At 45.4% G+C, this 26967-nt stretch overlaps 1 protein-coding gene across 5 annotated transcripts in view; it reads left to right on the top strand.

The window, feature by feature from the left end:
• Positions 1-26967, top strand: part of SNCAIP (synuclein alpha interacting protein) — a 320048-nt gene that overhangs the window by 152760 nt on the left and 140321 nt on the right. For all 5 annotated transcript variants that reach the window (XM_029619986.1, XM_029620002.1, XM_029620011.1 and 2 more), the window contains one exon: positions 12027-12129. In XM_029619986.1, coding sequence (XP_029475846.1) covers positions 12073-12129 — 57 coding nt within the window. In that variant the 5' untranslated portion in view covers positions 12027-12072. The remainder of the gene's footprint in view (positions 1-12026; positions 12130-26967) is intronic.

Raw genomic sequence — 26967 nt, 5'->3', positions numbered from 1 at the left:
CAACATTCAGGTCAAAGAAAGGGAACCAGAAAGCTAAAAGATATTTTTCCCTAAATGCTTTTTTACCTTGAAACAAATCCCATGCATAGGGACAGATTACAATTTCGGGTAAAAGTAGGGCAATAAAAGTGCAAAAGTGGATGGCAAGTCAATTTGCACAGTTTTAAAGTAGCATTATCTTTTTGCAAGGATTTAATTTAAAAATGCCACAGAAGAAAAATGTGCAAGCACAAACTTACAATATATAAAAAAAATCCATGGAGCTTTTACATGATTTTTAAATGTAACACTTTCAGATGAAAGTCTCACACAATATCTTTGGATGAATTTTCAAAGACTTACATGGGAGCTTTGCCTGCAAAATTGGCATATGTATACATAAGAATCCTCTGCATTATTTTCAGAAGGGTGGGAATATGCTTGTGCTGTTGCCACAGTGTGGAAAAGTGTGTTTTGAGAGTGTTTCAGGGCAGGGTTTGGAAGTATATACACATTTACATATTTTATAAATGGAGCACGCGTACACATCATCAAACATGCGCATGCTTTTACACTTGCCAGTTTAATTGCAGAAATTAAATATAACTTCTCTTTTGTCTGCAGTTTTTGGGTGGGGGATCTGGAGTAAGTGGTGGAGGGTGTTTGTGAACTTCTGAATGTATCAGTGCATGAATGAATATTTTCATAAACGAGATACATGCACACATCTGCCAACTTTATAAAATACCTGCCTCCATGCATAAACTGAGAGTTATTATATGCACAGGATCCAATTATTTAACATATAAAATATATGCAAGCACTTTTGTAAAACAAGTGCAAAACAATGCAAATGTAAGTCTACGTGAATTCAAGAATATTAATGAAATCAATATAGGAATGTGTGAAAATTATGAAAATTCATGATATTTTAAGACCGTGAACCAACTCATTATTGTAAAACAGCGATTTTGATGCCAATACAAATTGAAGAGATATTTTGTTATACATTGCTTGATGATAGAGAAGAATTCTTTATGAAATATTAGTGTTTTTATTTGTATATTTGAGTGTTTGAAATAGGGTATGCATTGCATGAATGATGTGAATGTTGGTGAGTTCCGATTAAGATTTATTAGGGTAGTATTTGGCGAATCACAAGTTTTGTAATTTTTTGTAATTTGTTGTAAGCAATTAATTATGTAATTTTCTCTTTTGGTTCCGTAAAACATGAGCCAGCTTGCAAAAAGTTTGGATTTTCTCCGATGGAAGGAAAGCCTTGCAGATTTTTGTGTTTATCACCACTCCTATAAACTGAAGGACTTGAGTGGGATGTAGATTGGACTTCTTGCAGTTGATTATGAATCCTAGACTCTCTAAGCAGGTTATAGTCTGAACCAAGTGTGAGTGGAGTGTTTTGGATTTTGAGGACACTAGAAGCCAATCATCTAGATAGGGAAACATGTTTATCCCTTTCCTACGTAGGTAGGCCACAACTATCATAGGCATTTTGTGAACACTCTAGGTGCTGATGACAGGCCAAACGGTAGTACCTTGTATTGGTAGTGTTGAGCATTCACTTGAAAGCAAAGGTTACACCAGGAAGACGGATGCATCGGGGTGTGGGAGTATGCATCCTTGAGATCTGAAGAACTCATCCAATCATTAGGTTGCAGAAATGGAAAAATGGTTTTAAGAGATGTCATCTTGAATTTCTCTCTCAGAATAAACTTGTTGAGGGCCCACAGGTCCAAGATGGATCAGAGACCTCCACTCTTTTTTGGGATGAGGAAGTATTGGGAATAGAATCCTCGATCGTGCTGATATCGAAGTAGTACTTGTATCGCCTCTTGATGGAGTTGCGATTGAACTTCCTGCTGGAGAATCATATTTCCCGTTTGATCTTGGAAAGATGGTGCAAGGTGGGGCACTGGCGGAATTATCTTAAAGTTCAGTCTGTATGCATCACACTGAAAATCCAACAACCTGATGTTATGGAGATCCAGGCATGTTAGGCATGTTAAAAAGAAGATATTCTGCCATCTACTGCTGATAATAGCTGTGGCTGAGCTGTATTCAAAAATTTTGTTGTGGCTTTTGATTCCTGCTGTTGTTTTTGTGGGCATTACAATCTTGTGCGTCCCCTTGGTTGAGTCTGTTGCCACTGTGGTTGATAGGGCAGTGACCTGAAGGGAGCAAACGGGCTGTATTGCCGCCTTTGGTAGAAAGATTTTTTATATGTTGGATAGAATCTTCTTGACGAAAATTGTTCTGTTGATGATGTAAGCAAGAAGACTGCCACATTCTGCTCTTTAGTTGGGATACATTCTTCCGTAGTCTGTCTCTGAACAAATTATCCCCCTTGCAAGGGAGATCAGCCATAGATAGCACTCGCTTGAAGCCAGGCAATTTTGCAGATGGTTATAGACGATGCGGATGTTCTAGCAGATGTTTGAAAGGCTTCATAAGTTGTGCATAGTAGATGCCGTAATCTTTCTTCCATGTCAGCTACTGCCTGGTTCTGCAATTGCACATCAGTTGTTGAACCCTCCTTTGACTTTAAATTCTGTAGGCATTTATACAAATACTGGATAATATAGCACTAATGCTGTTGAATCTTGGCATTCAACATCAGCCCCTGGAAAAGCTTTCTACCAAAGTCATCCAGGTTCTTGTTATCTTTACCTGGTGGTGTGCTGGAATGTAGGCATGTCTTTTTTGCCTTTTTCATGGCCGACTCGACCACAACTGATGCGTGAGGTAGTTGTACCGACCCATAGTGCAGGGATCTATGCATCCAAAACTTCAAGTCAGTCTTCCATGAAGTGGTGGGGCCTGAGAATGGAGACTCCTTGTTATGCCTGTTGGTCACAGACAGCTGCAACTGCATGTACTGAACTCCTGCATTACTCTCCTGCCCTCCCCGGGGCTGCTTGTGGCTTGGGCCTGCGTTCACCACCGCATTCCTTGGGACTCCTCGTGGCGGCCTGGACGCCACCGCCACCCTCCTCGACTTCTGGCCTTCCTAGGCGCGCACGCACGCCACCGGGCTCTCCTTTGAAGCCTCTTCAGTGGGATCCTTGGGGGCATCTCCAGTTGATGACATCATCAGACTATCGTATTTAAACTCCACCTTCGCCCTCAGCTAGCCGACTTGGCAACAAGTTCTGTATGTCTTTAACTACTGCCTACGTGTTCCTGAGACTCGCTTCGTGCCTTGGACTTGGACCCTGTCTGGTACCCGCTCCTCGGGGGTCAGTGCCGCATTGGGGACTCGCTCCCCTCGCTTACCCTGCTCCTTGGGCTGGCTCTGCATCTCTGGGGTTCTACCTGCAAGACCTCCCGTTCCTCAGGACTATCTCTTGGACATCTCAGCTATCCGTGAGTTTTACAGAGGGACTTCCCCGCTCCGTGGGGTAGCGCCCACAACCTGAACAAGACTGTCCGTGCCTCCCGCTCCTTGGGACCATGCTTACGTTGTACAGACTACCAGGACTTCCCCGCTCCTTGGGGCTGTGCCTGGAACTTTACTCGCTTCCCTGCTCCTCGGGGTCGCGCCTACATATCTTATCGAGACTGCCAACATTTCCCCGCTCCTTGGGGCGATGCAACGTCATCACCAGAGGCTCAGCTCAGGCTGCCCTCTGGAGTACCTCCTGATCGGCCAACCTCATGCCCCCTCTCTGCGGTCTGTCTGGCACTCCTCTCCTTGGGCTCCCTGCCCAGGTATTGCCTCCAGTCTACTCTACACGCAGGGTTCTCTCCTGCTACTGCGGGATCTCTCCATTGCTTCACCCAGAGCGCTCCGCTGTCTCTGTCTCCCGATGGTGCACATCTGTGGGGGGTCCTTCCCACAGGTGGTAACAACTTGCACCTCGGGCCAAGGGCCCTCATACCCACAAATCATAACAGATTGCCAAATCCATGGACCCGGCAGAGGTCTCGGCCCTCTAGGCCATCCCTGGCCTGGTGCAAAGGATCAGCGAACAGCAAAAGTTCTTAGAGTCTCTGGCTGCCGCCATAGACAACCTGAGCTCTCGTCTAGATGCTACTGTGACTGCCATTACCACGTCTATCAAGCTCAATACCTCAACCTCTACACTGGCTCCTCGGCTACCTGTGCCTGTGCCGGCACCACCACGCGTTTCTGGGAACTCTCTCCTGTGCCGGGGGTTCCTGAACCAATGCAATATGCATTTCTGTTTACAACCTGCTTACTTCCCAGATGTGATCACCAAGACCACATACATCCTGGCCCTTCTGGATGGTAAGGCATCACCTCTCTGGGAGCGAGCAGACCCAGTCCTTCGGGACCTTCCAGGTTTCCTGGCCCTGTTTCGGTTTGTCTTTGAAGACTCTGGTTGTTGAGCTGTGTCCGGTTCATCCCTTCTGCATCTTCAGCAAGGTGCGCCATTTTCCGGTCCGGGGGCTGGTCTGGAGGCTGCGGCCACACCCCCCGGAACACTCCAATGACGTGTCGGTCGCGACACGCACCCTGACGACGTGCCGGCCGCAACACACCCCCCGACATGCCCCCAGTACGCCCCCACCCCAAGGAAAGCCCCGGGACTTACGCACGTCCCGGGGTTTGCGCGCGCCGCCGAGCCTATGCAACATAGGCTCAGCACATGCAGGGGGTGGAAGGGGCAGCTTTTCGGGGGTTACACACGTATCTTATGCGCGTACCCCTTTGAAAATCTGCCCCTATGTGCACAAAACATGTGAGCACAAATGTTTTCTGCAAAAGATGATGTATGCAGAGAGAATATGCTTTGTGCAATTGCATTGTATGCATTCAAAATATGTCTTGTACAGAAAGGAAATTATCTGAGTGTTAATCATGTTTTATGCACAGAAAACATAATTTTTACACAAATCATGTTTTTTGTATATAAATCCTTAGTGCAGGTCCCTGGGCCAGAACTCCAGGTTTTGCCCATTAAATAACACTATCAGCAGAAACTTTACTCCATTTCTGACTAGTAGTATGAAGGTGAATTTTCAAAACATTACACCTGTCATATTTAGTATTTGTGCATGTAAATGGTATTACACACATATATGTTATTTTATGAACTTCAGATACGTGTAAATAAGGGTTGCCTATAAATATATGTGTGTAGAAAAGGTGCGATCTAGGGTCATTCCAGGGTGGTGTCAACATTTACGCGTACACGGACGAATTTTAAATGCGCAAATATTGTCACATGCATAATTGCCGGGTCCTGAAAAGGGGGCGGGCCGGGGGACATGTTCTGGACGGGGAGGGGCGGGACGGAGGCTGGCCAGGACAGCTGGCCAGCGCGCGTAAATTACTTCTGCTCCCGAGGAGCAGCAAGTAACAAAATGAAAAAAAAAAAGATATGAAGGTAGGTTAGGTTTAGGGGGGTGGGGAGGAGAGGGGAAAGGGAAGGAAGGTTAGGCAGGGAGTTAGGGAAGTTCCTTCCCAGTCTGCTCCTTAATTGGAGCGGACTGGTAGGGAACTGGGGAAGTGCTGAATGCGTCGCCACGCGGACTTCGCAAAAGTATACCCCCCCCCCCCCAATGCATGCATATTATAAAATCGGCGCATCCATATGTGCGTGCTGGGAAGCGCGCGCACACCTTTTAAAATCTACCCCATACGTTGCTGTTTTATAAGAGATATACATGTGTAGATTTGGCAACTTATTTGCATATATTTACACATGTTCATTATCTGGCATAAGTGATATTAAATGCCTTTGTTCTGAAGTACTAAGTGGGTGTGAGATCTGGGTGAACTGGGGGGGAGTTCAGGCTGAAGAACCTGGAGGGTATCAGTGACCTGAAGAAGGACTGGGCAAACTGGTAGACTAATTGGTTAAACTGGTAATTTCATTGACGCGTATGTTAGAAAATTTGCGGATTTGTGTGTGTAAAAAGGTGACTTACCCGGGGTAGATGCTATTTACATTTAGCATGTAAAATCAGCACACGTATATTTTTAAAGTAGAAAGCCAAAAAATGCTCATACACTTAACCGGTTAAGTATTAAAAAGTGCTACTTAGCCAGATAAATAGCTCTATTTGAGACTTATCTGACAATCTTACCTAGCTGGATAAGTAATGCTTTTAAAACTTATCCGTGTAAATTGGAATTTATTAAGCTAACTTGCTCATATATTCACACGTGTTTTTAAATAAACGCAAAAGTTGCAGGGAAGAATAACACATATTTTATAACTAGGAACCTTCGTTTTCAGATTTTATTTTATTTTTCCTGGGAAATTCAGAGTTATAACAAAAATCAGTAGAAAAATGACTGTTATAACAAAGAAGAGAAAGGTCAGTGGAAAGTCACTTTTTTCTCTGATTTTTTTTTTTGTTATAACATTGAACTTACCAGTAAAAATAAAATAAAATACTGAAAACAAAGGTTGCTGTTTATAACCCGTATGTACATGATACGCACAGATTGTAAAATAATGGGATAGACCTGCATGCGTACTGTATATGGGTACATGCACAGGTCTTTTAAAGTTATCCTCCCTGTTTCTAGCAGTAAGAAAACATGAGTTAAACAGTGTACCTCTCTGCATTGCGAAGTAACAGGTAATGCCTTCGTTAATATAGGATTTGTATGAAGGAATGCTAATTCACACATGCATAATAGCGCCTGGTGATATGCACAAATGTTGTGCACATAAAATCCTTGTTAAATCCGGAGTAAAGTTTGTCCACAAAAAATGTGCACAAAATCAGGCGCTTACTTGAGCATATAGACCTCACATAGACCTCTTTGCGTCACCTCAAAACCGCAAAGTAGAGAACATTTGCCCTCTCACTCGCAGCCAACACTCTCAGCCAAGAGATGCATTCTCCCTCTCATGGGCAACCGGTCTCCTATATGCATTCCCTCCACTTCCACTTCTCTTGAAGATTCTCGTGAAGTTACATCAGGACAAGGGAAGCATGATCCTGATGGTACCTCACTGGCCTCGCCAAGTGTGGTTTCCAATACTTCAGGACCTCTCCATTCGCAGGCACATTCCCTTGGGAAAGGACACGCTCCTGATCACTCAGAACAACGGGTGCCTACGCCACCCCAATCTTCAGCCCTTGTCCCTGATGGCCTGGATGTTGAAAGGTTAATTCGTCAGCTACTTAACCTTTCGGAGCCAGTTTCCCGTGTCCTCATTGCTTCACAAAAGCCTTCCACAAGAAAATCTTATCTTTACAAATGGAATAGGTTGAAATCAAGGTGTTCTTCTCAATCCCTTGATCCCTTTACCTGTTCTACCACGAAGTTTCTAGACTATCTCTGGCACTTGTCAGAATCAGGTCTAAAAACTTCCTCCATCACAATGCATGTCTGTGCGGTAGCCGCCTTCCATAAAGGTATCGGGGATGTTCCTATTTCAGTACAACCCCTGATAACACGTTTTCTGAAGGGCTTGCTTCACCTCAAGCCTCCATTGCGCCCTCCGGCCCCTTCTTGGGACCTTAATCTGGTTTTGGGGCGGCTCATGAAACCACCATTTGAGCCTCTCCAATCCTGTGATCTTTGCTATCTCACATGGAAAATGATTTTTCTTTTAGCAATAACATCTGCTCGCAGAGTTAGTGAGTTACAGGCCCTAGTTACCTATCCGCCTTACACTAAACTTCTGCAGGACCGGGCAGTACTCCGCACTCACCCTAAGTTCTTACCTAAGGTAGTATCGGAGTTTCACATTAATCAATCCATTATACTGCCTACCTTCTTTCCCAGGCCCCACTCCAATCAAGGAGAACAGGCTCTGCATACTCTTGACTGTAAACGTGCTCTAGCATTCTATCTAGATTGTAAGCTGCCCACAGGAAAAGCATGCAATTGTTTGTCTCTTTCCATTCCATCAAATTGGGGCAGCCTGTGGGTAAGCAGACTCTCTCCTCCTGGTTAGCGAACTGCATATCCTTTTGTTATCAACAAGCAGGCATTCCACTTCAAGACCGTGTTAAAGCACACTCTGTGAGAGCCATAGCGACTTCAGTAGCACACCTACGCTCAGTGCCGCTTCCTGACATTTGCAGGGCTGCTACCTGGAGTTCCCTTCATACCTTTACAGCCCATTATTGCTTAGACAAGGCCGGAAGACAAGATTCCATCTTCGGCCAGTCTGTCTTGTGCAACCTTTTTACAACTTGATGTACCAACACCCTTCTGCCTGCCCGTTAGGGTTCAGGATGCCCTCTACCAAATTCCACCCGAGTCCTTGTGCCTATTGCACATCTTGGGTACATTTGGTGCATTTCTCGGACATCCTCAGCTCGGTACTCACCCATATGTGAGGACTACCATCCTTGTCCTGTGAGAAAGTAAATGTTGCTTACCTGTAACAGGTGTTCTCACAGAACAGCAGGATGTTAGTCCTCACGAAACCCGCCTGCCGCCCTGCGGTGTTGGGTTCATTACGTTTTCTTATTTTATTTTTCGGCACTTCCTGTAGCTTTAAACAAGACTGAAGGGGGACCCCTGCTGGCTGCAGGTTTAGTGCCATGCTGGGCATGCCCAGTAGGTGCCAGTCAAAGTTCTAGAAACTTTGACAAAAGTGTTCCGTGATTGGGCTCCATCCTGTGATGTCACCCATATGTGAGGACTAACATCCTGCTGTTCTGTGAGAATACCTGTTACAGGTAAGCAACATTTCCTTTATTTACAGTTGACAAAAAATTTGTAAAAGGGTAAACACACCAAAAGGAGTAAAAAAAAATGAAAGAGGAATGGAAAGAAACTGAAAGAATGATTAAGGGTTTGGATTTGAATTATGAAAATCCATTAGCCACTTATCAATTAGGAGGACAAGAACTATCAACTGCTAAACAGTAAAGAGACCTTGGAGTAGTCATTTTAGAGGACCTGAAATTTGCCAGTCAATGTAATAAAGTAGTAAGGAAAGCTACCAATATGCTAGAGTACATAAGTAAAGGTAATATGGTGTTAATTTTACCCTTGTATAGTTCACTAGTGAGACCCTCCTTGGATACTGTGTTCATTTTTTAAGGCAATACACTTGTAAGGATATGAAAGTTTGCATGCAGTTCAGAGAAAGGCTACTAACATGGTATAGGACTACATAGGGCATAAGACACTCAGTTGTCCTTCCAGTATTTTTCCCTTGCCCACACATGCATAAGATAACAACTATGCTTCACATATTCAATTACAAAAAGGCTCTCAACAGAAATATGCTCTCTGTACCCTCCTTTTTAAAAATGTTTAAAGGCTATCCTAACCCAGGAAGCCCAATCTGTGTGATTCATTGCAATTGTGTGTCATCAGAGAAATGGGAATTGTTAACATATAATTAATATTCTCTGTTGAACATGAAGTAATAAGCCATGCACCCCAGCAGCCTCACTAATGGAAGTCTTTTCTCCAGAGAGAAGCTCATCTCCACAGGGACTTCTGCAGGTAAACATTGAAATGGCCTTTTACAAAATTGCCCACCCAATATGTGGGTAAATTTTTATGTATGCACATCATGTTCATGACCAGAGGCATTCCAAGGGTCAAAGTTGGTGGAGGGATTTGGATTTACACACATACTTTTGGACTTTCAAAAACATGCACATAAAATTTCCTGAAAAAGAAATTCAGTATGGGGCGGATTTTCAGAGCCCTGCTCGCCTAAATCTGCCCAAAACCGGGCGGATTTAGGTGAGCAGGGCCCTGCGTGCCGGTGAGCCTATTTTACATAGGCCTACCGGCGCGCGCAGAGCCCCGGGACTCGCGTAAGTCCCGGGGTTCTCCGAGGGGGGCGTGTCGGGGCATGTCGGGGGCGGGCCCGGTCGTCGCGGCGTTTAGGGGGCGTGTCGGCAGCATTTTGGGAGCGGGTACGGGGGTGTGGCTACGGCCCGGGGCGGTCCGGGGGCGTGGCCGCGCCCTCCGTACCCGCCCCCAGGTCACGTCCCGGCGCGCAACAGGCCCGCTGGCGTGCGGGGATTTACTTCTCCCTCCGGGAGGCGTAAATCCCCAGAGAAAGGTAAGAGGGGGGTGTAGACAGGGCCGGGCGGGTGGGTTAGGTAGAGGAAGGGAGGGGAAGGTGAGGGGAGGGCGTTAGAGGATTCCCTCCAAGGCCGCTCCGATTTCGGAGCGGCCTTGGAGGGAACGGGGGTAGGCTGCGCGGCTCGGCGCGCGCCGGCTATACAGAATTCATAGCCTTGCGCGCGCCGATCCAGGATTTTAGTGGATACACGCGGCTCCGCGCGTATCTACTAAAATCCAGCGTACTTTTGCTTGCGCCTGATGCGCCAGCAAAAGTACGCCTATTCGCGTTTTTTGAAAATGTACCCCTATGTGTTTTAGCAGATGTATGGGTAGATTTGGTGGGCTAGTTTTTAAAGCAGATCTGCGTATGAGTCTGCTTAAAAATTGGCATAGCATGTGCGCATGTTTGCCAAGTGATTTAATGCGCGGTTACAAATTACCCCTTAATGTTTTTAGCTTGGCTAGTCAATAAAATGAGGAGTAACAGGTCTGGTGGCATGTTGGAAACCCAGTATTCATGCTCAGAAGCTTTCCAGGTTCTGAAAATCTACACCTGTTCTTTCTTCATCAAGGTCTTTATTTTGCAGAGGGTTCATTGAGTTTTCTTAAAGATTACAGCAGGTCATGCGACCCCTATCAGTCATCTGACATATTTATAGTGTGGCGCCTGTTCAGGCTACTGATGGCAGAATATCAACAGAAAAGCCAGCCTCGGCTTTGAGTATTTTTGTAAACATAAATCCTAAACGAAAGACATGGAAATATTTTGTTGGATGAACTTATTTATTGTGATTTCTTTTCATTTATCTGTATAGGAGGTAATGTCAAAAAGATTTACATGGGTAAAATGACTTTTGAAGATTTACTACTTTTATGCACTTAACTCATTTGAAAATTCACTCCATAGTGTATGTGTTTATTTGGATGTTGTGAGCAAATACAGAAAGAGAACTGAAAAGCAGAATCAGTTCATGTTATACTGAAGGACTGAGGGTTATATTTTTGTTTAAAGAGCTAGTGTTTGTTTTAGTTTCTGAGATTTGTAAGAGTGTAAGCTATGCAGTATATTATCAGCACTGGTTTTAACAGATTAAGATGGTAGATTAACCTTGAATAAAATTGTTTTGCTAAAAGAAAAAAAAAAACTACTATATTAAGAACATAAGAACATGCCATACTGGGTCAGACCAAGGATCATCAAGCCCAGCATCCTGTTTTCAACAGTGGTCAATCCAGGCCATAAGAACCTGGCAAGAACCTAAAAACTAAGTCTATTCCATGTTACCGTTGCTAGTAATAGCAGTGGCTATTTTCTAAGTCAACTTAATTAATAGCCGTTAATGGACTCCTCCTTCAAGAACTTATCCAATCCTTTTTTAAACACAGCTCTACTAACTGCACTAACCACATCCTCTGGCAACAAATTCCAGAGTTTAATTGTACATTGAGTGAAAAAGAACTTTCTCCGATTAGTTTTAAATGTGCCACATGCTAACTTCATGGAGTGCCCCTTAGTCTTTCTACTATTCGAAAGAGTAAATAATCGACTTACATTTACCCGTTCTAGACCTCTCATGATTTTATTCACCTCTATCATATCCCCCCTCAGCCGTCTCTTCTCCAAGCTGAAAAGTCCTAACCTCTTTAGTCTTTCCTCATAGTGGAGCTGTTCCATTCCCTTTATCATTTTGGTCACCCTTCTCTGTACCTTCTCCATCGCAACTATATCTTTTTTGAGATACGGTGACCAAAATTGTACACAGTATTCAAGGTGCGGTCTCACTATGGAGCTATACAGAGGCTAGGTGCTGAGCATTACCAGTCTCCGTTCTTGAATATTTTAACAGCCAAATATTTTTGCTATTTTATAGCCAAGAAGGCGTGCTTGAAAACAGGCATTGATAATTTTCTTCGTTCTCTCCCTCATATCAGGCTCTTAATTCACCATAAGGAGATGAGCTGTTCACATTATAGATAGCTTTAACTTGAGTGTTTACCTTTTTCCTGCATGATACTTATGATGTCTTTTGTGTTTTTGTTTTCTTTAATTAACTAGGTCTTTGAAACTGTTCTGACTTTCACAAAATGTGCCTAGAAGAACAATGGAAGCTCCTGAATATCTTGACTTGGATGAAATAGATTTCAGCGATGACATATCAGTAAGTAGCATATTCTGGCTACTCTAGGAGCTTAGTTAGAAGAGTCTGTCACCAGAAATCACCCAGAAACTTATTTTTTTCAAATAATGCCCTTGTAAAAGTTTTGAGTAGCTGCATCAGATCAAGTCCCACCTGCAGATCAACAGAAGGGTTATGCACAACAGCCTGGGCATTATGTATATGTGTTTCCCTGAAGAGCCTACTGGAAAAATCATTGTGTTAAATTAATTGTGTATGTATCATATTTCTTACGATTCGGACAGATGAATCCAGAACCAGTGGCTTATGTACCTCTACCTGCAGATGGAGACAGAGCAAACTAACGTCACAGTATATATACTCCTGCAGTGACATCAGCCTGCCAGTATTCTCCGTCTCCAGCAGATGGTGGATATGCATCTCCCTACTGGGGATTGCGTCAGCTTTTAGAAGGAGAATTTGAAAAGGAAAATTAATTGCCCCACTCTCCTGCAGTGATACCATATGGTCCCTCCCCTGAGGTGATTTCTGTGGGCCCTTAGATGTGTGCCTTAGTCCGATAGCTGGTTTTTCAGCCAGCATAGACTTAGCTGATTGTACAACTTAAAGACAGTGGGTGCAGGAGGCTGAGTGTGGCGGTGACGACTTATGCCTTCTCCCCCCACAGCTGGAGACCATCTCTGTACTCAGCCGGGAAGGGCTGAGTTCATGTAAGTGTTTAAAAAAAAAAGAAGAAGAAACAGTCAAAGACAAGAGTGGAGGGGTTAGTTTAGGACTTCCTCCGGTCTACGTACTTGGCATGCTGTCCCAACGTGTGTTCCTGCTCCTGTGGGGTTAGGGGAACTGGGCAGTCTGGCGGGTTGAGAAGCCTCGTTGGGCTAGGCCCCACTGTTAGGCTTCTTTTTTGTGCACATATGGTAGGCCGCAGCAGTGTTTTTGCTCACTTTTTTCCTGTGCAGTCGGCTGCCCTCTGCAGGATCGTCGGTGCGTGCAAGTGCATCCTGCTGTGTATCCAATTTGTGCGCGTGGCCTGTGCACGCACTCTCTCGCATATCGCTTGTGCACCAAAGTATGGAGTGGTGACAGCATGCTTAGCTTTTTGGCACACAAACTTAGGGAGGTTGAATTTTGTGCGCATAAAATTTGTGTGCATAATTTTTTTCAGCAGGTCTTCGGCTGGATGCTCATCTTCAGTCGCCTGTTTAGCGTACTGATGGATTAATGGCGCCAATGGCTAAGAAACCTAAGCGCCTTTCTCTATGTGTTGCTTATCACATTAGGGCATCTCAGTCTGAAGGCCCTCTAACTTATGCCAGTGCTGCTTAGAGGCTCAGGGAGAATTAACTTCATCTGATTTTTCTAAGCCCGGGTCTTCCCAGCCTGATGATGGCCTGGTTAAGGATATGTCAGGAGGAGCGCCTGACCTTGGAACTCCCTTGACTGGTTCCTCAGCAGGGGATGGCAGCTCAGTGGGTACTGCACAAGTGCCTCCTGGTATTGGCATGGATGCTTCTGCCTTTTCTTAGGTAGAGGTTTTTCAAGGATTGTAATTCTTCCTTAAGGCGCAGTCCTCAGTGCCATCCAAGCTTGTCAATTCAGATCCTCAGGCGATGGCCTCTCCCTCTTCTGGTATGCTTAAGCATCGAAGTACAAGGTGTACCTGACAGGCATCCGGATGGCACTGATGATGTGGCAGATCCTGAGTCCCTGGAGGATGGGAAAATCCCCTCGGGATTGGAACCATATAGAACTATGTTGCAGTTCTTTCATAGAGATGAACTGACGGCTCTGATTTCCCAGACATTGAAGATGCTGGGAGTTCCTGGGGCAGATTTCATGTCTAAGCCAAAGAGAAATACCATTTTCGTTTCTTTGCTTAAAACCTCTTGTTTTTTCCCGGTTTTGGAGGCCGTTCAAGAACTAATTGATTTTGAATGGGGTGCCCTGGAAGCAAATTTTAAAGGGGGTCGGACCTTGGAAGGCCTGTACTCCCTGGATCCAGTGGTGAGAGAGTGTCTGCATTTTCCAAAAGTGGATGCGCTTGTCTGTGCCATCTTTAAACTCATGACTATCCACATTGAGGCAGGAGCGGCCTTGAAGTATGTGCATGATAGATAAGACATTGATAAAACAGGCTAAGAGAAAATTTGAAAAGAAGTTGGCCGTAGAGGCAAAAACTCACAGTAAAAACTTTTTAAAATATATCCGAAGCAGAAAGCCTGTGAGGGAGTCAGTTGGACCGTTAGATGATCGAGGGGTTAAAGGGGCACTTAGAGAAGATAAGGCCATTGCGGAAAGATTAAATGATTTCTTTGCTTCGGTGTTTACTGAAGAGGATGTTGGGGAGGTACCCGTACTGGAGAAGGTTTTCATGGGTAATGATTCAGAGGGATTGAATTAAATCATGGTGAACCTAGAACATGTGGTAGACCTGATTGACAAACTGAAGAGAGGTAATTCACCTGTGCCGGGTGGTATATACCCCAGAGTTCTGAAGGAACTAAAATATGAAATTTCAGACCTATTAGTAAAAATTTGTAACCTATCATTAACATCATCCATTGTACCTGAAGATTGGAGGATAGCAAATGTAACCCCAATATTTAAAAAGGGTTCCAGGGGCGATCCAGGAAACTACAGACCGGTTAGCCTGACTTCAGTGCCTGGAAAAATAGTGGAAAGTGTTCTAAACATCAAAATCACAGAACATATAGAAAGACATGGTTTAATGGAACAAAGTCAGCATGGCTTTACCCAAGGCAAGTATTGCCTCACAAATCTGCTTCACTTTTTTGAAGGAGTTAATAAACATAAGGATAAAGGTGAACCGGTAGATGTAGTATACTTGGATTTTCAGAAGGCGTTTGACAACGTTCCTCATGAGAGGCTTCTAGGAAAAGTAAAAAGTCATGGGATAGGTGGCGATGTCCTTTTGTGGATTGCAAACTGGCTAAAAGACAGGAAACAGAGAATAGGATTAAATGGACAAATTTCTCAGTGGAAGGGAGTGGGCAGTAGAGTGCCTCAGGGATCTGTATTGGGACCCTTACTTTTCAATATATTTATAAATGATCTGGAAAGAAAAACAACGAGAGAGATAATCAAATTTGCAGATGATACAAAATTGTTCAGAGTAATTAAATCACAAGCAGATTGTGATAAATTGCAGGAAGACCTCATGAGACTGGAAAATTGGGCATCAAAATGGCAGATGAAATTTAATGTGGATAAGTGCAAGGGAAAAATAACCCATGCTATAGTTACACAAGGTTAGGTTCCATATCAGGTGCTACAACCCAAGAAAGAGATCTAAGCGTCATAGTGGATAACACATTGAAATCGTCGGTTCAGTGTGCTGTGGCAGTCAAAAAAGCAAACAGAATGTTGAGAATTATTAGAAAGGGGATGGTGAATAAAACGGAAATTGTCATAATGCCTCTGTATCGCTCCATGATGAGGCCGCACCTTGAATACTATGTACAATTCTGGTCGCCGCATCTCAAAAAAGATATAATTGCGATGGAGAAGGTACAGAGAAGGGCTACCAAAATGATAAGGGGAATGGAACAGCTCCCCTATGAGGAAAGACTAAAGAGGGTAGGACTTTTCAGCTTGGAAAAGAGACGGCTGAGGGGGGATATGATAGAGGTGATTAAAATCATGAGAGGTCTAGAACGGGTAATGTGAATCGGTTATTTACTCTTTCGGATAATAGAAAGACTAGGGGGCACTCTATGAAGTTAGCATGTTGCACATTTAAAACTAATCAGAGAAAGTTCTTTTTTACTCAACGCACAATTAAACTCTGGAATTTGTTGCCAGAGGATGTGGTTAGTGCAGTTAGTATAGCTGTGTTTAAAAAAGGATTGGATTAGTTCTTGGAGGAGAAGTCTATTACCTGCTATTAATTAAGTTGACTTAGAAAATAGCCACTGCTATTACTAGCAACAGTAACATGGAATAGACTTAGTTTTGGGGTACTTGCCAGGTTCTTATGGCCTGGATTGGCCACTGTTGGAAACAGGATGCTGGGCTTGATGGACCCCTGGTCTGACCCAGTATGGCATGTTCTTGTGTTCTTATGTTCTTATAGAGGGATTGAGGCCATTCTTAAGCAAGCATTTGAAGCAGTGGCAATGACATTGCAGATAGCTTCCTGTTGTTCCCTAGTGGCTCGCTCTTGTTTGCTTCTCTCTCAGGAGGTTGATGACTCTGGTGTGAATTCCAGAGCAGTTATGGAACTCGCCGCTGCCTTTTTGCAGATGCAGGCTGCTGTTTGGTCCACACCTTGGCCAAAGGAGTGGCTTTGGTAATAGCGACCAGGGGTCAGTTATGGCTGAGAAGTTGGGCGGTTGATGCGACTTCCAAAGCTATTCTTACAAAATTGCCTTTTAAAGGATCACTCTTCTTTGGGAGCAAGTTAGCCAGTTGAGAAGTTAGCCAGTAAGTGGGGTGAATCCCTGTTTCCTCGATTGCCGGATTTATTTATTTATTTATTAAAGGCTTTTATATACCGACTTTCTTGATACAGATCAAATCAACTCGGTTTATATCGAACTAAGCAGTAACTATAACCAACCAATCAACAAGAGACAATTTGAAGGAGCATAAAGTTACATTATAACAAGGATGCCTTAACTGGGAGTAGGAAATAAGAAAGGGAGAATGAAGATAAAGTACTATATACAAGAGAGTATGGGAGGGAGGCAAGGAGCCGTCCTCATGATAACTTGTAAGTGTGATTTAGCGTTTATTTATTTACATAATTGCTGGAACAATTCTAAGTCAGGCTGTTGGGCTAGTGGCGGGGAAGGCTCGGCAGAACAGCCATGTCTTTAATTTCTTTTTAAAAGTTAGTAGACAAGTTTCCTGCCTGAGGTCTGGAGGCATGGCGTTCCAGATGGAGGGACCTGTGATAGAGAATGACCGGTCTCTGATGTTTGAGTGGTGCACAATTTTGATAGGAGGAACATGTAAGGATCCCTTGTAGGCATCCCTTAAGGGTCTGGCCGTCGAGTGCAATTTGAGAGGGTGTAGCAGATCAAGAGGGGTCTGATGGTGAATATATTTGTGGATAATTGTGAGTGATTTATGGAGAATCCTGAAGTTTACTGGGAGCCAGTGAAGATCTTTTAGAATGGGAGAGATATGTGCTCTCCGATTGGTATTCGTCAAAATTCTCGCCGTTGCATTTTGGAGCAACTGGAGGGGTTTTATAGTAGCAGCCAGGAGACCTTGCAAAATGGAATTGCAGTAGTCGATCTTGGAAAACAGAATGGCTTGGAGGACAGATCTGAAATCACAATGGAATAGGAGCGGTTTGAGTTTTTTGAGTACTTGTAACTTGTAGAAGCACTCCTTTGTAGTGTGTTTTATAAATTGCTTTAGGTTCAAGTGACTATCAATAATGACTCCAAGATCTCTAGCGTGGGATATTTGTATGTTAGCTTGCAGTTGGTGTTGGAAGGGACTGCCTTCTGGAGTGATTAGCAATAGTTCTGTCTTGGAAGTGTTGAGCACCAGGTTGAGGCTTGAGAGGTGATGGTTGATCGTTTGCAGGTGAGAGTTCCATAACCTGAGTGTTGAGTCCAGTGAATTGGATATTGGGATTAAAATTTGAATATCGTCTGCGTATATAAAGAACTTAAGTTTTAGATTTGAGAGTAAGTGGCAGAGAGGGAGTATGTAGATGTTAAACAGGATGGGCGATAAGGAGGAGCCCTGGGGGACTCCGAATGGGGCATTAGTGTGAGAGGATTCCTTGTTATTGATTTTAACCTTATAGCCTCTATTGCTAAGGAAGGAGTCGGACCATCTAAGAGCTGATCCTGCAATTCCTATGTCTGATAGCCAGTTTAGAAGGGTATTTTGATTTACAGTATCGAAAGCTGCAGAGATGTCGAGGAGAGCTAAGAGGAACGACTGTCCTTTATCAAAGCCAATGTAAACATGATCAAGGGGTGAGATGAGGAGGGTTTCGGTATTGTGTTCTTTTCGGAAACCATATTGTAACGGGTGTAGAATATTATGGTCTTCTAGGTAATTTGAAAGTTGCTTATTTACGATTTTCTCCATGATCTTAGCTACAAATGGGAGATTTGATATGGGACGATAGTTGTTGAAGTCGTCCGGGTCCAGGTTTGGTTTTTTGAGTATGGGTTTGAGTGTGGCCAGTTTGAGAGCATCCGGGAATATTCCTTGTGAGAGGGAACAATTGATAATATCAGCTTTATATTTGGAGATGTATTCTGGTATGAGAATCAGAGATTTGGAAGGTATTTGGTCTAGAGGGTGGGTCGAAGGTTTCATTCTTTTTATCAGGGTTTCCACCTCTAAAGTGTGAGTAGGATCAAAGGATTCCAAGCTTATGTCTGTGTTCAGTAGGTGGAGGGTATTTGGAGGCAGTGAGTTTGGGCTGGTAGGTAATCTAGCCAGGGTGTTGGAAATTTTGTTCTGAAAGAATAAGGCCAGATCATTGGCCTTCGATTGGGCTGTATCGTCTGGGATTGTAGGAGGAGTAGTTTTGGTGAGTTCCGATACATACGAAAAAAGAGCCTTCGCGTCAAACATCATATCGTGGATACGGTGGGCATAGAAATCTCTTTTTGTTCGAAGCGTTGCTGTTATGTAATGGTGGAGAGCGGGTTTGTATATGGTTAGAGAATGTGGATTGGGATTCTTCCTCCTGTTGCGATCCCGGGGCGGCCCCGGGATCGTTGCCTACCCGGTCGCGGCCTCGGTCTCCTCCCACGTCTCCCAGGCCTCCGGGGACCTCCTCCGCGTCAGCCCCGATATCGGGCAGCTTCGCCCGGGCCTGCAGGGCCCTCTCCTGCTCCGTTTCCGCCCCGCCGGAGCAGCCGGCGTTCTTCGGCGGCTGGCCCCGCCCCCTAGACGCGCGCGCGCGTCTCAGCCTTCAATTTAAAGGGGCCAGCGCGGGAAACACTCAGAACTGCCTCCGATGACGTCAGACGCTGCAGGGCTACTTAAGCCCTGCAGCTGCTCTCCTCCAGTGCCTTGCAACGAGGTTCCCAGGTTTACTCCTGTCTCCAGTTGCTGCGTTCTTGATCCTCTTGCTTCCCTGTGCTTCCTGATCTCGGACTGGCTCACGGTGACTCTCGGCTCCTGACTCTGGACTGGATTACGACGACTCTTGGCTTCTGACCCGGCACGGCTTATGGTGTTCCCTCTGGCTCTAGACCTTGGACTGGCTTACGACGACTCCCGGCTCTCGGACCCTGGTGTGGCTTACAGCGATCCTTTGGCTTCTGATCCCGGACTGGCAAGCGACGAATCCCTGGCACACGACTCTGGACTGGTGAGCGACTACTTCGGACTCCATCTGACTCCGCCCCCGCGGGCTCTCCTAAGTCCCAGCGGCCGGGTCCCTACGGGCTCCTCCTGGGGGGACGCCGGCTTCCAGGGTGAATCTCCTAAGTCCCAGCGGCCGACCTCCTACGAGCTCCTCTCGGGGGAGGCTCGGCTTCCAGGGCGAAGATCTTCTCACCACCACACCAGCTTCACCGTTTCGTCCTTCCTTGCCACAGCCCTTGGTCGCATAGGGCCTTCCGGGATCCCACTTCAGCCGCTCAGGACTCGGTCCTTGCCACCTTCCGATGGGGACTTCCGCTGCCACCTTACTCAGCGGCTCGTCATCTGGTTCCGATCGGTCCAAGGGTCCACGAATCCAACACCTCCATTCTTTTTCTTTCCGTCTTAGGTTTTGCTTCTGGTTACGGAGCTCATTTGAGAACCATGGCTGCTTGTTTTTTTGAGAAGGATTTATGGGGGTTTTTTGACAGTGGGCATAAGTTATCGGCTATCGTTTCTGTAATGTTTTGCCAGGAGATAATAGCAGAATTGGGGGTTAGATAGATCCAGGTTAGAAAGTTCTTTGATCAGAGAGTTGCCGAGGTCTTCTGAAGGACATGGTTTCCTGTAGTACAGAGTGGTCGCCTGAGGGGGCGCAGAAGATCCTGTCAATGACCTAATGGTGGAGGTGATCATGAAATGGTCTGACCATGGAACTGGGAGGCATAGAGGGGGTGAAAGTGGAGTGAGGTTGGAATTTGTAAAGATAAGGTCAAGGGTATGATCTGCTTTATGTGTGGGTTGGTTGATGTATTGTTTGAAGCCCATGTCCGAGAGGGCTGATATGAAGGCTTCACAGTTAGAAGATCTAGGGTTGGCATCGATGTGAAGATTAAAATCTCCAAGGATTATGGCTGGAGAATCTAGTTTTAAGTATTTGGCTATGATTTCCACCATAGGAGAAGTGTCTTGATCTAAAAGTCCAATGGGAGCGTAAGTGAGGAGGATTTGGAGCGAATTCGATTTGAATAAGCCTACCTCCAGTTTAGGTATTGTATTGATAGGTTGTAGCGTGAGCTTAAGAGATTTTTTGGCAGCTATGAGGAGACCTCCCCCTTTTTTCTTTTTCCTGGGTAAGGAGAAGACATCATCATCATCATGGACTGATAAGAAGCAGTCACCAGGCTCCTTTACTTTGAGGGGTCATCTCAGGGGTTCCAGGCATTTTTGTCCCTACAGAGGGGCGACCTTTCAGAGGATCAGCTTTTTTGGTAGGTCTCAGTCCTTTCACCCAGACAGCCCAAGCGAGGAGGGGGCTTGGGTAGTGGAACCTCCCGAGCCTCCCAATGAGTGTTTGCTGACCCATCCCCGGAAACAGGAGATGGGGAGGGGGGGGGGGGACACCTCTCTCTCTTTTATCAGAGGTGGGTCGAGATTACATCAGATTAGTGGGTTCTGGAGGTAATACGAGAAGGATATGAGCTGGAGTTTCACAGTATTCCTCAGGACATGTTTATGGTGTCTCCCTGTTGCCTGTCCGCAGAAGAAGCAGGTAGTCGAGAGTATGCTGTCAAGGCTCCTCAGTATGAGGGCTGTGGTTCCAGTGCCCACGTCTCAAGAAAATATGGGTCGATATTCCATGTATTTCGTTGTGCCCAAGAAGGAGGACTTCTTTTTTCTCGTCTGTTGCATAGGAGGTGGATCCTTGGGCTGAGGTGGGGTTGACGCAACCCATAGGCACGGGTCTACGGGTTCCCACCATCAGCAGGTGGAGTGGGCCGAAGCTGAGGGTCATCGGAGCTTCACCTATACCAGCCCACGTTCCCCTCGGGTTGAGCCTTTGGGTGCCGGGGCCGGAAGGACTTAGGCGGGCCTCAAGTTTAAGTACTGGTGGTAGCTGTTTCAGCCCAGAGACATCAGCCAGCAGATGGCGTAGTCCTAACTCGGACAGGATGCGGATCGGAAACCCAAGCACCAAGGAACAAGTGGGAACTGAAGGTGCTTGAGCAAAGGGAGGCCGAAGCCTTAATAGTCCATGTCTAGAGGATAGGGACAGAGGTTTCACTGTCAAGCTTGAATGCAAGCTGGCGGCACTTGGAAGATGTAGCAAGCAACATGGAATTCTGGACTCAAGAAAGTCTGAGGCAAGGTCATTCGTAACAATGGTCAAGGCATGGAGAAGGCAGGCGTGGTCAGACATAGTAATGATCAAGGCACAGAGAAGGCAGGCGCGGTCAGACGTGGCAATGGTCAAGGCACGGAGAAAGCAGGTGTGGTCAGGCGTAGCAATGGTCACAGCATGGAGAAGGCGGGCATGATCAGACATAGCAAAGGTCAAGCTTGGAGAAGGCAGGTGAGGTCAGGTGTAGCAGTGGTCAGGCTTGGAGAAGGCAGGCGTGGTCAGGCATAGCAGTGGTCAGAACCAGGAAGTCAATCAGCATGAAGACGAGATGAACATAGAACAAGAACCATGAACTTGGAGACACAGGAAGACAAGGCAAGGCTCATGGAGAAGCAATGAGTATGAGGAAACCTGGAACAGGAGACCAAGGAGACCTGTTGCAAAAGCAATGCTTCAGTGCGAGGTCTGAGCATTTATACGCTGAAGGATCTGACGTCAGCATCCGGGTCCGCGGTCAGGTTCTTGCCGCGGGCTCTTTAAAGGTTTCACTGATGCGTGTGCGCCTAAGGAGGGGCACTGCACTGCCAGCGGCGTCTCTCCGCAAACCCCGTGGAGAGGCCTCCTGGCTGGAGGTCCCAGGAAACGGAGCAGGACTGGCATGCTGGCGGGAGTCCGAGGTCGGGACCGGTGGCCCACCACCGCCAGCGACGAGGAGCTGAAGCCTGAAGCTTGTGTAGAAAGGTGAGAGGGCCGCACTGTGGGGCTGCCACAGGCGGCGAGCATAACACCATCCTGGATCTCAAAGTGATCAACCGTCATTTGCGGATGACTCATTTTTGCATGGAAACATTGTGCTCAGTGATAATAGCCATTCAGTCAGGGGAATTTCTGACCTCTTTGGATCTGTCTGAGGCATACCTCCATATTGCTATCCAATTGGAGCACCAAAATTTTCTGTGCTTTGTGGTAGTGGGGTGCCATTATCCGTTTCGGGGGGCTGCCTTTTGGTCTAGCCACCACTCCCAGAATCTTTTCCAATGTTATGGGGGTAGTGCCGGCAGAACTGAGAAAGGATGGGATTCTTGTACACCCGTATTTAGATGACTGGTTGCTTTGGACCAGGCCTTTGGAAGAGAGCCGTCTGGTGACCTGCAAGGTGATCTCCTTGTTGCAGGAGCTTGGTTGGGTGGTGAACTTAGCCAAAAGCAGTCTTCAGCTATCTCAGTCGTTGGAGTATCTGGGTGTATGGTTCGATATGAAGCAGGGCAAAGTTTATTATTCTTGAAGCTTGTATTCAAAAGTTGATGGCGCAGGTGCGTCTCTTGGTGAGCACTTTACGCGCAACAATGTGGTCCTATCTACAGGTGCCCAGGTTGATGGCGGCAACCCTGAAAGTAGTACCGTGGGCGAGGGCGCATATGCATCACTTCAACATTCCCTGCTGTTTCGATGGAACCCACAATCACAGGACTATTCGATTTGACTCCACCTGCCGATGGAAATCTGCTCTCATCTCCAGTGGTGGTTGCAAGCAGATCATCTGAGAAAGGGAGTCTCCTTGACATCGCCGGACTTGCTGGTACTCACAACAGATGCGAGCTTCCAAGGTTGGGGATCTCACTGTCAGGAACTAATGGCACAAGGGAATAGCAATAGGCTAGAAACCCAGACGGTCCAGTTGGAATGTTTACAGTTCAGCTGCAGGCTGCAGGGTCGAGCGGTCCAAATAATGTTGGAAAACGCAACAACAGTGGCTTACATCAGTCGGCAGGGAGGAACCAAGAACCAGCAAGTATTGCAAGAGATAGACCAAGTTATGGAATGGGCAGAAGAGCATCTTCAGGAGACCTCAGCCTCGCACATTGCTGAAAAAGGCTAAGTAAAGACAGACTTTCTCAGCAGGGCGTCTGGACCCAGGAGAGTGAGTATTTCAGACGAGGCGTTCAGCTGATAGTGGATCACTGCATCTTCCATTTCTAGACCTGCTGGCAAACTTCTTGTAATGCGAAGGTTCTTTGATTATTCAGTCGCAGGAGATATCTGAAGTCCTTAAGGATCGATGCTCTCATGCAGGTCTGGCCGGAAGGCAAGCTGCTGAATACCTTTCCCCTGTGGCCCTATTTGGAAGAATGGTTCGAAGGATCTAAGGCCATAGCAGGACGGTGCATCTGGTGGCACTGGATTGGCCCAGAAGACCATAGTATGCAGATCTGCGAAGAATCTTGGTGGGAACCCCCTTCGTTTTCCACTGCACAAAAACCTGCTGCAGCAGGGGCCTGTCCTTCATGAAGATCCTACTCAGTTTTGTTTTATGGTATGGTCCTTGAGAGGACTTGCTTGTTGAAGCATGGATATTCTACTGCAATGATTGCCACCTTGCTACGACAATGAAAGTTCTCCACTTCCTTAGCCTATGTGCAGGTTTGGCGAATGTTTGAGGCTTGGTGTGAACATCGAGGAGTGCTTCCTCATTCAGTTAGGATTCCGCTCATTTTGGAATTTTTGCAGGATGGGTTGAATAAAGGGTAGGCTCTTGAAGGTACAGGTAGCAACTCTTGCCTGTTTCAGGGGCCAGGTGAATGATGAATCCTTATCATCTCATCCTGATGTGGCCCGTTTGTTGAGTGTAGTGAAACATCTTCATCCTCTCTTGCGGTTCCCGGGTTTGTGGAGTATTAACCTGGTGTTGGATTTCTTGGAGGGCCCTACATTTCGACCGCTGCATAGCCTTTCCTTGCAGTTACTGATCTTAAAAATTGTGTTTTTGGTGGCAATTTTTTCTGTGTGTTGAATTTCCAAACTGCAGGCCTTGTCTTACCAGGAGCTGTTCCTTCGGGTGACTCCAGGGGCGATATAGATGCATACTGTTCCTTCCTTCTTGCCTAAAGTAGTCTCAGATTTTCACTTGAATCAGTCCATTTCCTTATTGGATAAGAAAAGAGATGCGGAGGAATACTGCCTTTTGCATCCCTTGGATGTCAAGAGACATGTCATGAGATATATGGAGGTTTCTAAACCTTTCTGAAAGACGGATCACCTGTTCATCCTTCATGGTTGAAGAAAACAGGGTGAACCAGCTTTGCAGGCTACAGTTGCTCACTGGATTAAGAGGTAGTCACGGCCACATAAATAGCGGCTGAAAAGCCATTGCCCACTCAGGTTAGGGTTCATTCCACTAGGGCTCAGGCAATGTCATGGGTGGAGGTTAGATTCTTGTCTCCCTTCGACATTTATCGAGCTGCGATGTGGTCCTCCTGTCCCTAAGTATGGTTTTTCAGGTGCGTTTCCGAGTTTTCGTTCATTTCCATAATCTATTCCATTGTGATATGCCTTTTTTCTTACCTGCAAAACTTTATATAGGTCAGGAAAAATCCAGACTGTCTGACCTTTAAGCAAATCATGTCTGTTTCTAAAAAGCACATCACCGCATTAAGATCTTGCTCAAAAACAAAAGACACAATAAGGATTCCTCTATTCTTCTCTTCCTCTACTGACCTCTCTAGGAAGTCAGACAAGTCCAAACCTTCCTGGGACCCCCCTTGATTTCCTCCCATTCTCCTCATTGGGATATAATATAGTCTCTCATGAGAGACTTCTCAGAAAAATAAAAATCCATGGTTTAGAAAATAATATTCTTTTGTACTATCCTATTATCTTCTAAACCATGGATTTTTATTTTTCTGAGAAGTCTCTCATGAGAGACTTTGTCAAATGCCTTCTAAAAATCCAAATATACTATATTGACCTGCTTACCCTTATCCACATGTTTAATTTACAATTTTGAAGAATTCTAATAATCAGTAAGAGTACATCTTCCTTTTACTAAATCCATGCTGACTCTTTCCCATTAAGCCATGATTATTCATATGACCAGTAATTTTGTCTTTAATTATAGCTTCTACCATTTTACTAGGCACTGACATAAGGCTCACTGTCTATTGTTTCCTGGATCACTTCTGAAACCTTTTTTAAAAAATTGCAATTACATTGGCTATTCTCTAGTCCTCAGGAATAGAGGCAGATTTGACTGATAGATTACAGATTACCAGTAGCAGATCTTCAGTTTCATATGTGAATTCCTTTGGAACTCAGGGATGAAAACTGTCAGGTCCAGAGGATTTGCTACTATTTAGTTTGTCAATTAGCTCTAGCACCTATTCCAAATTTATATAGATTTGTTTCAGCTCCTCTGACTCATCACTTACAAAGAATGTTTCCAGCATAGGTATTTCCCCAACATCATCTGCAGTGAAGATCAAAGTAAATCTACATTATAATGCGATGGATATCTTATGAGAGTAGAATGCATTCGCAGGAGCAAGGAGGAAATCAACAAATGACAGTGACACCAGATTCTCAGAATTGCAGCGCCTATATCAAAGACAGTGACTGTTTGAACAATTAGTTTCACACCCCTGATTCAGAAATATCTATTTCGAAACCCTGAGCCAGTGTTGGGAATTATCACATTTACAGTTTGCTGCTTCTTTGAGCATATATTCATATTGGGATCTTTGTATCTACACTTTGCTGCTTCTTTGAAGATTTGACACACAATGCGCCAGTGCACTCAACGCATGATGCACTGAAGCCAGTGCATTTATTACTCCAGATAAGTGATTTTTATTTACATATATACCAACCTAAAAATTGTACATAAATAATATTTTCACAGATTATAACCACTTGCTGAGATTCTCACTTAAGACACTCAACAGATGTGCAGTTAGCAGCTAGAGATATGAAGGTCATTCTCAAGAATATATTTTCATTTCAGCACAAGTATTTATATGCTAAAACCCTTAGAATGATTTTTCCTTTATTGTATATTTGCAATACTGTCATTTCATAGGCTCTATGGCAGGTTGCAGAGAGCAGGGCCTGGGGTGGTTGCTCTTCCCATCCCATACCCAAGGAGGGCCCTATATGTGAGTACTAGGTGTGTGCATTCGTTCCTACAAATTGGTAATCCGCAACGTATAGGGCCATATTCGTTGTATATGTGGGGAAGTGAAACATATTGCAATTCCCCACGAATACAACGAATCTTCGCTGAATTATTCGGCCGTCTAAAGGAGCCAATTTAAACAAACCCCGCACACTTCTGACCCCCCCCAAGACTTACCAAAAGTCCCTGGTGGTCCAGCGGGGGGTCCAGGAGCCATCTCCTGCACTCACACCCTCGGCCTCCGGTATTCAAAATGGCGCCGATAACCTTTGACCTACTATGTCACAGGGGCTACCGGTGCCATTGGTCAGCCCCTGTCACATGGTAGGAGCAATGGATGGCCGGCGTCATCTTGTGCTCCTACCATGTGACAGGGCTGACCAATGGCACCGGTAGCCCCCGTGACATAGTAAGGGCAAAGGGCTATCGGCGCCATTTTGATTACTGGCAGCCGATGGCCCGAGTGCAGGAGATCGCTCCC

Source organism: Rhinatrema bivittatum, chromosome 1 (genome assembly GCF_901001135.1).
Source record: "Rhinatrema bivittatum chromosome 1, aRhiBiv1.1, whole genome shotgun sequence".
Lineage (NCBI taxonomy): Eukaryota > Metazoa > Chordata > Amphibia > Gymnophiona > Rhinatrematidae > Rhinatrema > Rhinatrema bivittatum.
This window is presented reverse-complemented; position numbering and strand designations above follow the sequence as displayed.